This window comes from Hordeum vulgare, chromosome 7H (assembly GCF_904849725.1).
Source record: "Hordeum vulgare subsp. vulgare chromosome 7H, MorexV3_pseudomolecules_assembly, whole genome shotgun sequence".
NCBI classification, from domain to species: Eukaryota; Viridiplantae; Streptophyta; class Magnoliopsida; order Poales; family Poaceae; genus Hordeum; species Hordeum vulgare.
In genome coordinates, this window is record NC_058524.1 from 623,502,853 (window position 1) to 623,513,983 (window position 11,131).

At 43.4% G+C, this 11,131-nt stretch overlaps 1 protein-coding gene across 1 annotated transcript; it reads left to right on the forward strand.

Moving 5' to 3' along the window:
• Window positions 1–3,251: 3,251 nt before the first annotated feature.
• On the forward strand, window positions 3,252–9,410 carry LOC123407206 (protease 2-like). The gene is made up of 11 exons (XM_045100287.1): window positions 3,252–3,644; window positions 4,222–4,502; window positions 4,593–4,787; window positions 5,173–5,519; window positions 6,277–6,568; window positions 6,997–7,155; window positions 7,572–7,937; window positions 8,434–8,499; window positions 8,607–8,655; window positions 8,745–8,868; window positions 8,995–9,410. Exons 1-11 carry the CDS (start codon window positions 3,305–3,307, stop codon window positions 9,083–9,085), a joined length of 2,310 nt encoding a protein of 769 aa, XP_044956222.1. The 5' UTR covers window positions 3,252–3,304; the 3' UTR covers window positions 9,086–9,410.
• Window positions 9,411–11,131: the final 1,721 nt, after the last annotated feature.

An 11,131-nucleotide genomic window follows, 5' to 3' on the forward strand; every position in this document is an offset into this window, starting at 1 on the left:
ATAAAATGATGTGTTCCAGTATTCCACTTTACAAATCAATTCTTATCCAACTTTAATGTCCTTTTTTAACAATGTCTTTTTGAACCCGTTTCTTTAAACCATGTTCTTATTCCTACCTCTATGTTTCTCCTATTTCTACATTTCTTCACAATAAATGTAACTTGGACCGAAAAATACATAAGCATTTCTTGGAACTTTGGGCAATATTGGTTTCAAAATCGATTTGTATGTTTCGTAAGGCGGAATATTAAGAGACGATGATGAGACGTCTGTGTAGTGACTTTGTCAATATTAAAACCCTTCAACTTAGCGAACCAACCCGTGGTTGGATGATTTGAGGAAGAGTGGTATGCCTAGCCCACCAAGGTTTTAAGACCTGTTGCTTGCATTATTTCTGTATTAATTTTAGGATTTCTGACGATATGCGTTCAGTGAGAGAAGATGTTTCCATCGATGACGAGATGCTTACGGTGACTTCATAAATCTCAAGATGATATGTCGGCTCGGTCTTTTGAAGGTGCTCATTGGGGTAGGGCGTACGGGTGTGCATTCGTAGCGGGTGAGTATGTGTGTGTACACATGAGCACTTGTGTCTCTATCGTGTTTTAAAAAAAGTTTATCAATGGGATAGGAGATTTTTTTTAAAGGAAATGATAGGGGATATGTTTGTGTGTTGGTAGTAGTGAGTCTATGCACTCCATATCCAATCCAAACCACCCAACAAAAATCGTGCGGCGGAGGGAAACCCACCATCGTCATCATCGCCATCGACGGCGGATAAATAAACAAAAATGCTACTTGGACCGGTGTTAACAACATTTAAAAACTATGGTGATTTTTTTAATGCTAACAACATTTAAAAACTATGATGATTTTTTTACACGGTGTTAACATTTAACAAATTATTTTTTTACTTATAAAAAGTAAATTTTAAGTTTTGGTTAGGTTTTTTGAAATAACGAGAAAACAATAAAAAAAGTGAAAATGTAGGAAAAAATGAACAAACCTTTAGGAGCTACTTGGACCGACCCATTAATAAAGCCGCCCCCTCAGTTCCGAGCACCCGACATCTGTCCCTGAGCTGGTTGCGAGCCACCAAACCACGACTACGATAGGCCAACCCATTGTTGTTTTTGTGAAGACGGATCGGGGAACTGTTGCGAATAAGCCCAGGGTAGGGGAGGACCCTGGTATCCATAGTCGAAGTTGAACTGAGGAGTGAGGGTAGGGGGACCTAGCACCATCGGTGATGGTGGATCCTGTTGCCACTAACATTTAGAGCCCTCCATATCAAAAACTTATTTCTTCTTTTTGTCGTGAGCGCATCCATAAAGATCCTCAAAGTTAAGAAAGACTAGTACCGATCTATGGGGTATATCTAGTTCCCGTCATGCGTAACGACCTAACCAGTGATTGTGTCTGAGCATTAGATCTCACCTTTGTTACCCCCTGATTTCCCCTCGCCCACGACCTCCCTAGCTTTAGCCATCTATCAGCATGGCACAATGACGACGGCGGTGGTTGAGAAGACAAATCTCTTTCACGATAATGTCTACATTTTGTACTATATATGTTCCAAGTTTGATCTAATATGTCTAGTAAAATTGCGTGTCTTTATCGTTCTAGGCATCTAGATTTATAAAATAATGATAAAATAATGTGTTCCAGTATTCCACTTTACAAATCAATTCTCATCCAACTTCAATGTCCTTTTTTAACAATTCTGTTTGAACCCGTTTCTTTAAACAATCTTCTGATTCCTACCTCTATGTTTTCCCCCATTTCTACATTTCTTCACAATAAATGTAACTTGGACCGAAAAATACAGAAGCATTTATTGGAATTTTGGGCAATGCTGGTTTCAAAATCAATTTGTATGTTTCATAAGGCGGAATATTAAGAGACGATGATGAGATGTCTGTGTAGTGACTTTGTCAATATTAAAACCCTTCAACTAAGCAAACCAACCTGTTGGTTAGATGATTAGAGGGGGAGTGGTATGCCTAGCCCACCAAGGTTTAAGTTCTGATGCTCGCATTATTCCTGTATTAATTCTAGGATTTCTGGCGATATGCGTTCAGTGGGAGAAGACGTTTTCGTCGACGACGATACGCCTATGATGATTTCGTAAATTTCAAGATGATATGCCGGCTCAGTCTTTTGGAGGTACTCATTGGAATAGGACGTGCGTGTGTGCATTTGTAACGGGTGAGTATATGTGTGTGTACATGAGCGCTTGGGTCTGTACCGTGTTTAAAAAAAGTTTTACCAATGGGATATGAGATACTCCCTCTGTTTCGTAATAATTATCGTTGGGCGGATTTTCGAACCAGGTGAAAATGGAGGAAAATACCAAACTACCCTTTATTTGAATTAGGCCTTAGACCGTCTCCTACCTCCAGCCTCTGCCTCCCACCCCTCGCCTTTGCCCTCCACCTTTGCATCGATCCCCCTGCCTCTGCCCTCCACCTCTGCCTTCCACCCCCGCCTCTGCCCTCCACCTTCGCCTCTCACCCCCGGCTTTGGCCTCCACCTCCTCCCACCTCTACTAGCTGCTCGTCCATCCACCATCACCTCCCATGCTGATGCTCTTGTACTCCTCGCTGCTGTTGGTGGAGTATCTCTGTTGTTGCTTCTCTACCAGGCGCATGCAGTGTCCTTCCTCTGCTCCGGTGCTCCACGCGCTCTTCTTCGGTCCAACACCACCATCCTCCTCCCGCTGCTCCGGTCCAGCACCGTCGTCCTGCACATCGAGCACCTCCGCCCATGGATAGAGCATCGTCGCCCGCAGATCGAGCACCCCGCTCTCAGAATGAGCATCATGGCTGGTAAAAATCTCACCTTTGACCAAGAGCTAGCAGGCGGGTTGGTGGGGTTAGGGGTACAAATTAGGGTGGTGAGGAGCAAGAAGGTAATGACGAAGACCCCGACGGAAGGGAGAAGGCGGCAATTGGCCGGCCGATGAGCGATCTGGGGTGGGGAGGAGCGACTCGTAGGGGGAGAGAGAGAGAGTGGGAAGGGAACATGTGGTGAACAGATCCGGGACAGAGCGAGTGGGAGGGCAAATTGGGAAAGAGCAGTTTTCTGGTAACGTGACGGAAATTGTACTGAGATTCCCCAACGACAATTATTCCGAAACAGAGGGAGTATTTTTTTTAAGGAAATGATAGGGGATATGTTTGTGTGTTGGTCGTAGTGAGTCTATGCACTCCATATCCAATCCAAACCACCCAACAAAAATCGTGCGGCGGAGGGAAGCCCACCATCGTCATCATCACCATCGACGGCGGATAAATAAACAAAAATGCTCCTCCGCATCGGCCTCGCCGTCGGCTCCTCGCTCCCCCGCCTCCCTCTCCCCTCGATCCCGCCGCTCCGGCCCCACCCCTCCTGCCTCCTCTCCCGCCGCCGCGCCCTCCTCCTCCTCCCCCTCTCCACCCTGCGCCCCTACTCGCGCTCCGCCCTCAGCTCCTCCGCCGCGATGGCCGCGCCGCCGGTGGCCAGGAAGGTGCCGCGGAAGCTGGCCGAGCACGGCGACGTGCGGGTCGACGACTACTACTGGCTCCGCGACGACGCGCGCGCCGACCCGGACGTCCTCGCCCACCTCCGCGCCGAGAACGACTACACCGCCGCCCTCATGTCCGGTGAGACCAGCATCCCCGCTCGCTCGCCCTCCTCCCCTAGGTTAGGTTAGAAGATGCCACGCTTGCTTGCCGCTTCATGGCCTGGCGTGACATCGGCCGTTGCTTCGTGCGTGCTGCCAGGGGATCTGAGTGGAGCAGATCACTTTAGTAGATAAGTGTTTAGTGTGGCTAGCCTTCACTTTGACTACCTAATAATATGCCGAGATACCGTAATTGTGGTGATTACTAGACTAAACATCGTTGTTATTGTCGGACCACTGGAATTTACCTGATTGTCAGTGGAATTCCTCAGCCTATGCGGCGCCTGCTCGTTGCAGCGTTATAGGGCTTACAATGTGTAATATGTGCCTGGTAGTGGGGATCGATGGTGAATGCACGCGTAGAATGACAACTGTATTGGTTGCAGTGTTATAGGGCTTACAATGTATAATATGTGCCTGGTAGTGGGGATCGATGGTGAATGCACGCGTAGAATGAGAACTGTATTTCTGACCTGACCGCATCTGCTGAATTATTTTCCCGGTCATAGCATGGTGTGCTGCATTTTGGTTTAACTCTGCTATTTTATTTCCTCCAGATACCAAGCAACTCGAGGACGAAATATTCGCTGAGATCCGAGGGAGAATCAAGGAAGACGATGTAGATGTGCCTCTCCGCAAGGGGCAGTATTACTACTACAAAAGAACATTGACCGGCAAGGAGTATGCGCAACGCTGTAGGCGTCTTGTGCCGACCAATGGCCCTATTACAGTCCACGATGAGATGCCCACAGGCCCTGATGCGCCTGCTGAGCATATTATTCTGGACGAGAATTTGAAGGCTGAGGGTCATGACTACTACAGCATCGGGGCTTTCAAGGTATGGTTGTGGAACCCCCGCCCTCTTCTCCATCTCTGTCTGTTTGTCTGTTTGTTAATTAATGTCCCACTTGGATGCTTCACATTTCAGGTCAGTCCCAGCGGCAAGCTAGTTGCCTACGCAGAGGACACAAAGGGTGATGAAATCTACACTGTTTTTGTCATTGACGCAGAGAGTGGACAGTATGTTGGGCAACCACTGAAAGCAATTACTTCTGACATTGAGTGGGCCGGTGATGACAACCTTGTTTACATAACAATGGACAACATTCTTCGACCAGATAAAGTATATTAACTCTTACTCCTACATAAAACTTATCCTCGTCTATGCTAGCAATGTGCATACACGTACTAGACAAAAGAATCAATAGTGATGATGTGACATAGTATGATTGCTCTATTGATCATTGGTTGCGATGTTGTGCATGCTGCTGTTCCCTACATACCAATTCTTTTATGTTATTTTCCTGGAAAGGGGAAACATTACTTGAATTCCTCATGTGCACTTTAAGAAAAAGATATTCAGTTATTCCTTGGCCTATATATGTTTTTAACTGGATATTACAGTACCATGTTTGGGTATTATCGTCAATGTGTGCGTCTGTGTGCATTTGGGTTTACAAGTGTTTCTAATAGTTTATTGAGTCGTTGCTTTTTATGGTCCTTTTCAGGTATGGTTACACAAGTTAGGATGTGATCAATCGGATGATACATGCCTGTATCATGAAAAGGATGACACATTTTCACTTGGTCTTCATGCTTCCGAAAGCAAACAGTATTTATTTGTTGGATCTGGAAGCAAAAATACAAGCTTTATATTTTACCTAGACATACCCAATCAGAGCAAGGAGCTCGCAGTTTTGACACCTCGTGTAGATGGCATCGATACAACAGCAAGTCACCGTGGAAACCATTTCTATATTACAAGGAGAAGTGAAGAATTCTACAACTCCGAATTGGTTGCTTGTCCGTTGAATAATGTAACTGAGACCACTGTCTTGCTACCGCATAGAGAAAGGTAATAAACTTCATTGTACTAATTTTTGTTTGAAGGCCAGTCTTGTGGTTGATGGATCCTATGCTGGACAATTGTTTTTTGAAACACCATCCTCATTGTAATACTATCTGTGATATCCCTACTTGAAGGATATAGAAACGGCAATATAAAAGGCATGATATTTCTGAGCCTGGTCATTACTTATCCCATTCCAAAATAGAAGACATTGTTTCCATAACTCATCAAATCTTATTTCTAGAAACCTTCACGTTAACAATTTGAAGGCTCGAGCATGAAACTTGGTTGTAGAGTTAGTTCTGGCTTACAGATCTGTAGAAGGTTCCACTTTGTTTTTCAGATCTTGCTTGTACATAATCGACACGACGATTGGATAGCTAATGAACCTGTTCCAACTGATTTCTTCAAACTTGTGGGCACATGCATGTTATTCTTTGCATGAAGTTCTAGATTTAGCTGCATCTGCTTCCTAGGTTTTGTTTCTTGAAGTTACGAAGCAGGTCAAAACCCTGATGTCATGAAAATGACACTCCAGGGTTACATCTGTGGTGAAGTATGGTGTTAGATTATGCTAGGATAGTCATTTATTATGTGCATCAAGTTGACAACTGCACACACCTATCAGTTAAAGTTGCTTGCTGCAAATTTAATTGGCTGTGACTTGCTCTTCTTTTCAATAGATGCACTATATGTTAGGGCTGCTGCAGTGCCCATTGACCTGAAGTAGCACTATTGTTTAAAAACTTGAAACTCCTTGCAGTGTGAAAATTCAGGATGTACAACTCTTCGAGAATCACATTGCTGTCTATGAGCGTGAAAATGGGCTACCAAAAGCAACTGTCTATCGCTTACCAGCCACTGGAGAGGCAGTTGGGCAACTTCAGGGAGGACGTGCAATTGATTTTGTTGATCCAGCATATGCAGTGGAACCTGAGCCGTCACAGTTCCATTCAAATGTTATTCGCTTTTATTATAGCTCAATGAGGACGCCACCCTCCATCTTTGACTATGACATGGATACGGGGGTGTCGGTATTAAAGAAAATTGACACTGTGAGTTATCACCTGCAGTATTTAGCTTTTGTGTACCTATGCTTAACACTACCAGTGCTATGGGGACAAACTGTGCACCTTGTTTAGGACCCTGTTCTTACCTACCAACCATTGCTAGATTATTCTGACTGTATGGTTGTTTTATACAAGCCTAATACTATGTCTGTTTCCATGTGTGTCATTTTTAGTGTACATAAATAATGACATGTAATTGTAGAAGCACGGTGAAATAATCATAAAAGGCTTCCATCGGTGATTTAACTCTTTTTAATTGATGATGCAAACATTGTCTTCTTCTGCAGTAAATGCTCTAGTTCCATCTACATTTTGGTGTCTGCTTCATTCTAACAATGTGTTAATTTATTCACCAATTTAAGTAGAAAGAACAATTATGAACTACTGTTGATTTGCGCTTTTGATTTTCTCAGGTTTTAGGTGGGTTTGAAGTGTCAAACTATGTAACAGAGAGAAAATGGGCTGCTGCTTCTGATGGAACTCAGATCCCCATGTCCGTTCTTTACAGAAAAGACATGGTGAAGCTTGATGGCTCAGACCCCATGCTGCTATATGGATATGGCTCGTATGAGGTATGGACTCTGTCGTACTATTATCTTCTGTATAAATAGTAAGTTTCTACTCCCTCCGTCCCAAAATAAGTGTCTTAACTTTGTACTAAGCTTGAGACACTTATTTTGGGACGGAGAGAGTACTATTTAGTAGAGTGTCATAGAGGTCATGCAAACATATTTGGTTCATCTATGCAAGAAAATTGAAATGCAAATTTGCTTATTGAAAAATAAGGTGGACGATTTCGCGCCACTAGTACTACTAGTTTCGGTCATTATATGTTCGGTAAAATCTACTGAACAGCTGCGGAAACATGTTTCCTTTTAGCTCATAGAAGTTGCCATCAATGTATCAGATTATCAACAGATTCCAAGTTTTACAGTCAGTATGTTGTGCTACTGCTAACTGTGCTTGCTTACACCCCTTGTGCCAACAGATATGCATAGATCCAACTTTCAGGGGATCAAGATTCTCTCTGGTGGACAGGGGTTTTATATACGTGATAGCTCATATCCGTGGAGGTGGTGAAATGGGCCGGAACTGGTATGAAGATGGGAAGCTGATGAAGAAGAAAAACACTTTCACCGATTTCATTGCTTGTGCCGAGCACTTGATAGAAAACAAGTACTGTACGAAGGAAAAGCTTTGCATCAATGGGAGAAGTGCAGGTGGTCTACTGATGGGTGCTGTCCTAAATATGAGACCTGACTTATTCAAGGCAGCTGTTGCTGGGGTGCCTTTCGTCGATGTTCTCACAACTATGCTTGACCCAACTATCCCGTTGACTACAGCTGAATGGGAGGTATTGATCTCCTATATTTTAGAATTTTCTTTTCTTTTCATGGTTCACTGTCATATTGTCATTTTGTACACTTGCTTCAGTTAGACATAGGTTAGCTTGGCCTTTTGATCCAAACGAGGCTTGCTTGGCGGCCATGTCTAAGACTAGGAAATGATTGTCGTACTATAATATATATGTCATCAAATTTCTTTTTACATAATTTAAATGTATCTAATTTTTATGCCATTTTTATATCTTCATTATGAAAAAAGGAAGCGAATAATTTGCCATGTATGTAATCTGTGCATGCCCATTGGCCATGCACGGGATTTAGTCTTGTTATGTACTCCCTCTATAACTTAATATAAGACGTTTTTTGACACAATGATAATATCAAAATACGTCTTATATTAAGTTATGGAGGGAGTATTTATTCTAGGTATCAACTTTCATTACATTGCGCACCTGCAGTTTTGTTTCTGCTCTCACCAACACACCCTTTTTGCCCTTTGTTCAGGAGTGGGGTGATCCAAGGAAAGAAGAATACTACTATTACATGAAATCTTATTCTCCTGTTGATAACGTAAGCGCTGATCTTTGTTTTGTGATATATGTGTTTTCTTGCCCCGCATGAGATCAAGGCTGGCTGACGAAATGTATTAAGCTGAGATACCTGTCCATCTGCTGCAGGTAACAGCACAAGACTATCCCCACATTCTCGTCACTGCTGGCTTAAACGGTATGGCCCTTGGATTCTGAGTTTCTGTTGGCTACCATTAGCTGTTAACACCAGATTATGCTCACAGCTAACTACTCCGTGACAAACAGATCCTCGCGTGATGTACTCGGAGCCTGCTAAGTTTGTGGCGAAGCTGAGGGAGCTGAAGACAGACAACAACCTCCTGCTGTTCAAGTGTGAGCTCGGCGCCGGGCACTTCTCCAAGTCGGGGAGGTAAATATGAATAGCTTCTGTGTGCTTGATTTCTTCTTTCTTGACGTGGCATGCTGTTAGTGCCAAAAAGGAACATTTTATTTGTGTGTGCTTTTCCAGCCTAACTGTTGTTGTTTCAACTTGCAGGTTTGAGAAGTTGCGAGAGGACGCCTTCACCTACGCATTCATCCTCAAGGCGTTGGGGATGACTCCTCCAACAGCGGCTTCTTCGCTGTGACGTGTGCACATATTCATTGTGGCTGTCAGTAACTGCGTAGATTTAATATTTTAGCCACTTCTGGTTTGCCCAAAAAGGCGGGTAAGAAAGAAAGTCATTTGACACAGCTGTGGCCTGCGAGGGAGTGGACTAGCAACTGAATCTGCGACACTGTTATTTTGCAAGAATGGGAGGAGCGAGCGATCCTTTGTTTTGGTATTATCGGGGTTTGGTCTGGTGATAGGAAGTGCAATCCTTGTTTTGCAACCATGGTTTGGTTTGTTGATGGTAAATCGAACTCATGATTCATTAATTCAGCAGCCAATCCATCTATGTGATTCATTAATTGCCCTTTTATGTAATCTCTCGTTCTGCGTAATTGATGGGCTTGATTTGCCCTACCTGATACTCCCTCCGTTCCTAAATATATATACATCTTTCTAGATATTTTACTACGGACAACATACAGATGTATATAGACATATTTTAGTGTATAGATTCAATCATTTTGCTTCGTATGCACTCCCTCCGTCCTAAAATGCATGTCTTAGATTCTCAAGATACGGATAAAACTTGACTAGATATATTTATATATTTAGATAAATCTAAGGCAAGAATTTTGGGACGAAGGGAGTAGTTTGTAGTGGAATCTCTAGAATGACTTATATTTAGGAACGGAGGGAGTAGTAGAAAATTCATCATGCGATGAATTGCAGTCTCAAACCAAAGGCACAGCAATTAACTTCATGTATTCAGTAAACCGCACTTGGTAACTGTACACACACACATTGTCAGACACAAATGTAGTGCTTTGGGACGTCCTGATTCCCGAGGCAAGTTTTCCTTGAAGCCACGGAATGTTGCACGTTATGAGTATGAGTTCCAGGAATGAAAGGCTGAAGACTGATGAGCAATGCACAGCCATAACCAACCCAAAGTTAAAAACGAACTTGGTGCAAAGAAGAGTTCGAAAAAGAGGGATTGCATATGATGCAGGTTAAGAATAGTGATTTCTTTCACTAGAGAGCTTGGTCACATAAAGGCCAGTAGATAGGAAACGCATCATCGCAACAGTTCGCTCTGTATATTCTTGGTACCTTTAAAAGTATACTCCCTCAGTAAACTAATACAAAAGCACTACTTGAGTGAACTAAACGCTCTTATTAGTTTATAACGGGATTAGAAGTGTCAGCCATAACTGTTATACTGTCCCAAAGCCACAGCATGGGCATAATCATCAGTTTATCTGGCAAAGCTATGAGCTCCCAGGAACAAATAATGCAAAATTTACAGGAGCAGCAGCTCCAGGCCTCCGTACCCATCTTGGCAGTCGATTTTATGATGGCCGCTCTCTCCTCGCAGCACTCGTTTTTCTTCTTTTCTTGTTCCTTTTGGACAGCCTCTCCATGACGCCTGCGCGCATCATACACAAACACAAGCATACCATAACTGCATCGAGGAACTTTTTTTTTTTTGAAGGTGCATCGTAAGGAACCTTGAAAAGAGAAGCAATGTTCCCAAAACATAGAGCAAGTTTCAGCACAAGATGTAACCGTGTACAATCAATCAGTATGAGCTAAATCTAACCTAACTTCTTCATACAAACTGATCATCAGATACTCCAATGGCTACTTGCTCATCCTGGATCTGCTTTCGTTTTCTCCCGACACCGCCTGGCTTTATTGTCAGCTGATCTTTGCTGCGCCGCCTGAACACCTCGGAATCACTGCTACTACTACTACCACTGACGCTAGCATCTGCATCAGGATCTCCCTCGATAGCGCAAGTCTATCGAGACCGGTTGCGTCGAGTTAGGTTTCTTCTCTTAGCCGCTGTTTGAAATCTTCCAGCAAAACAACACCTGGGAAAGCAGAGCACACGCATAAGCATAAGCATGTTGTTGTTATTCAGCAAAGAGATTGATATTGCACCATACATACATGCAAGTGATTACATACATGCAAGAGATTGATTGCACCATACATACATGCAAGTTAATTAGAACTAAAATCACAGGTGAGAGCTGCTACATCTTTCATCACGCACTACGTCTCCGCCCGCTTCACA

Excerpts from the sequence above, each read along its gene's own strand:
- LOC123407206 (XM_045100287.1), top strand. The coding sequence starts at position 3,305 with ATGCTCCTCCGCATCGGCCTCGCCGTCGGCTCCTCGCTCCCCCGCCTC. Across the intron at positions 3,645-4,221 it reads CACCGCCGCCCTCATGTCCG|ATACCAAGCAACTCGAGGAC; the intron begins GTGAGACCAGCA and ends TATTTCCTCCAG. Across the intron at positions 5,520-6,276 it reads TTGCTACCGCATAGAGAAAG|TGTGAAAATTCAGGATGTAC; the intron begins GTAATAAACTTC and ends AACTCCTTGCAG.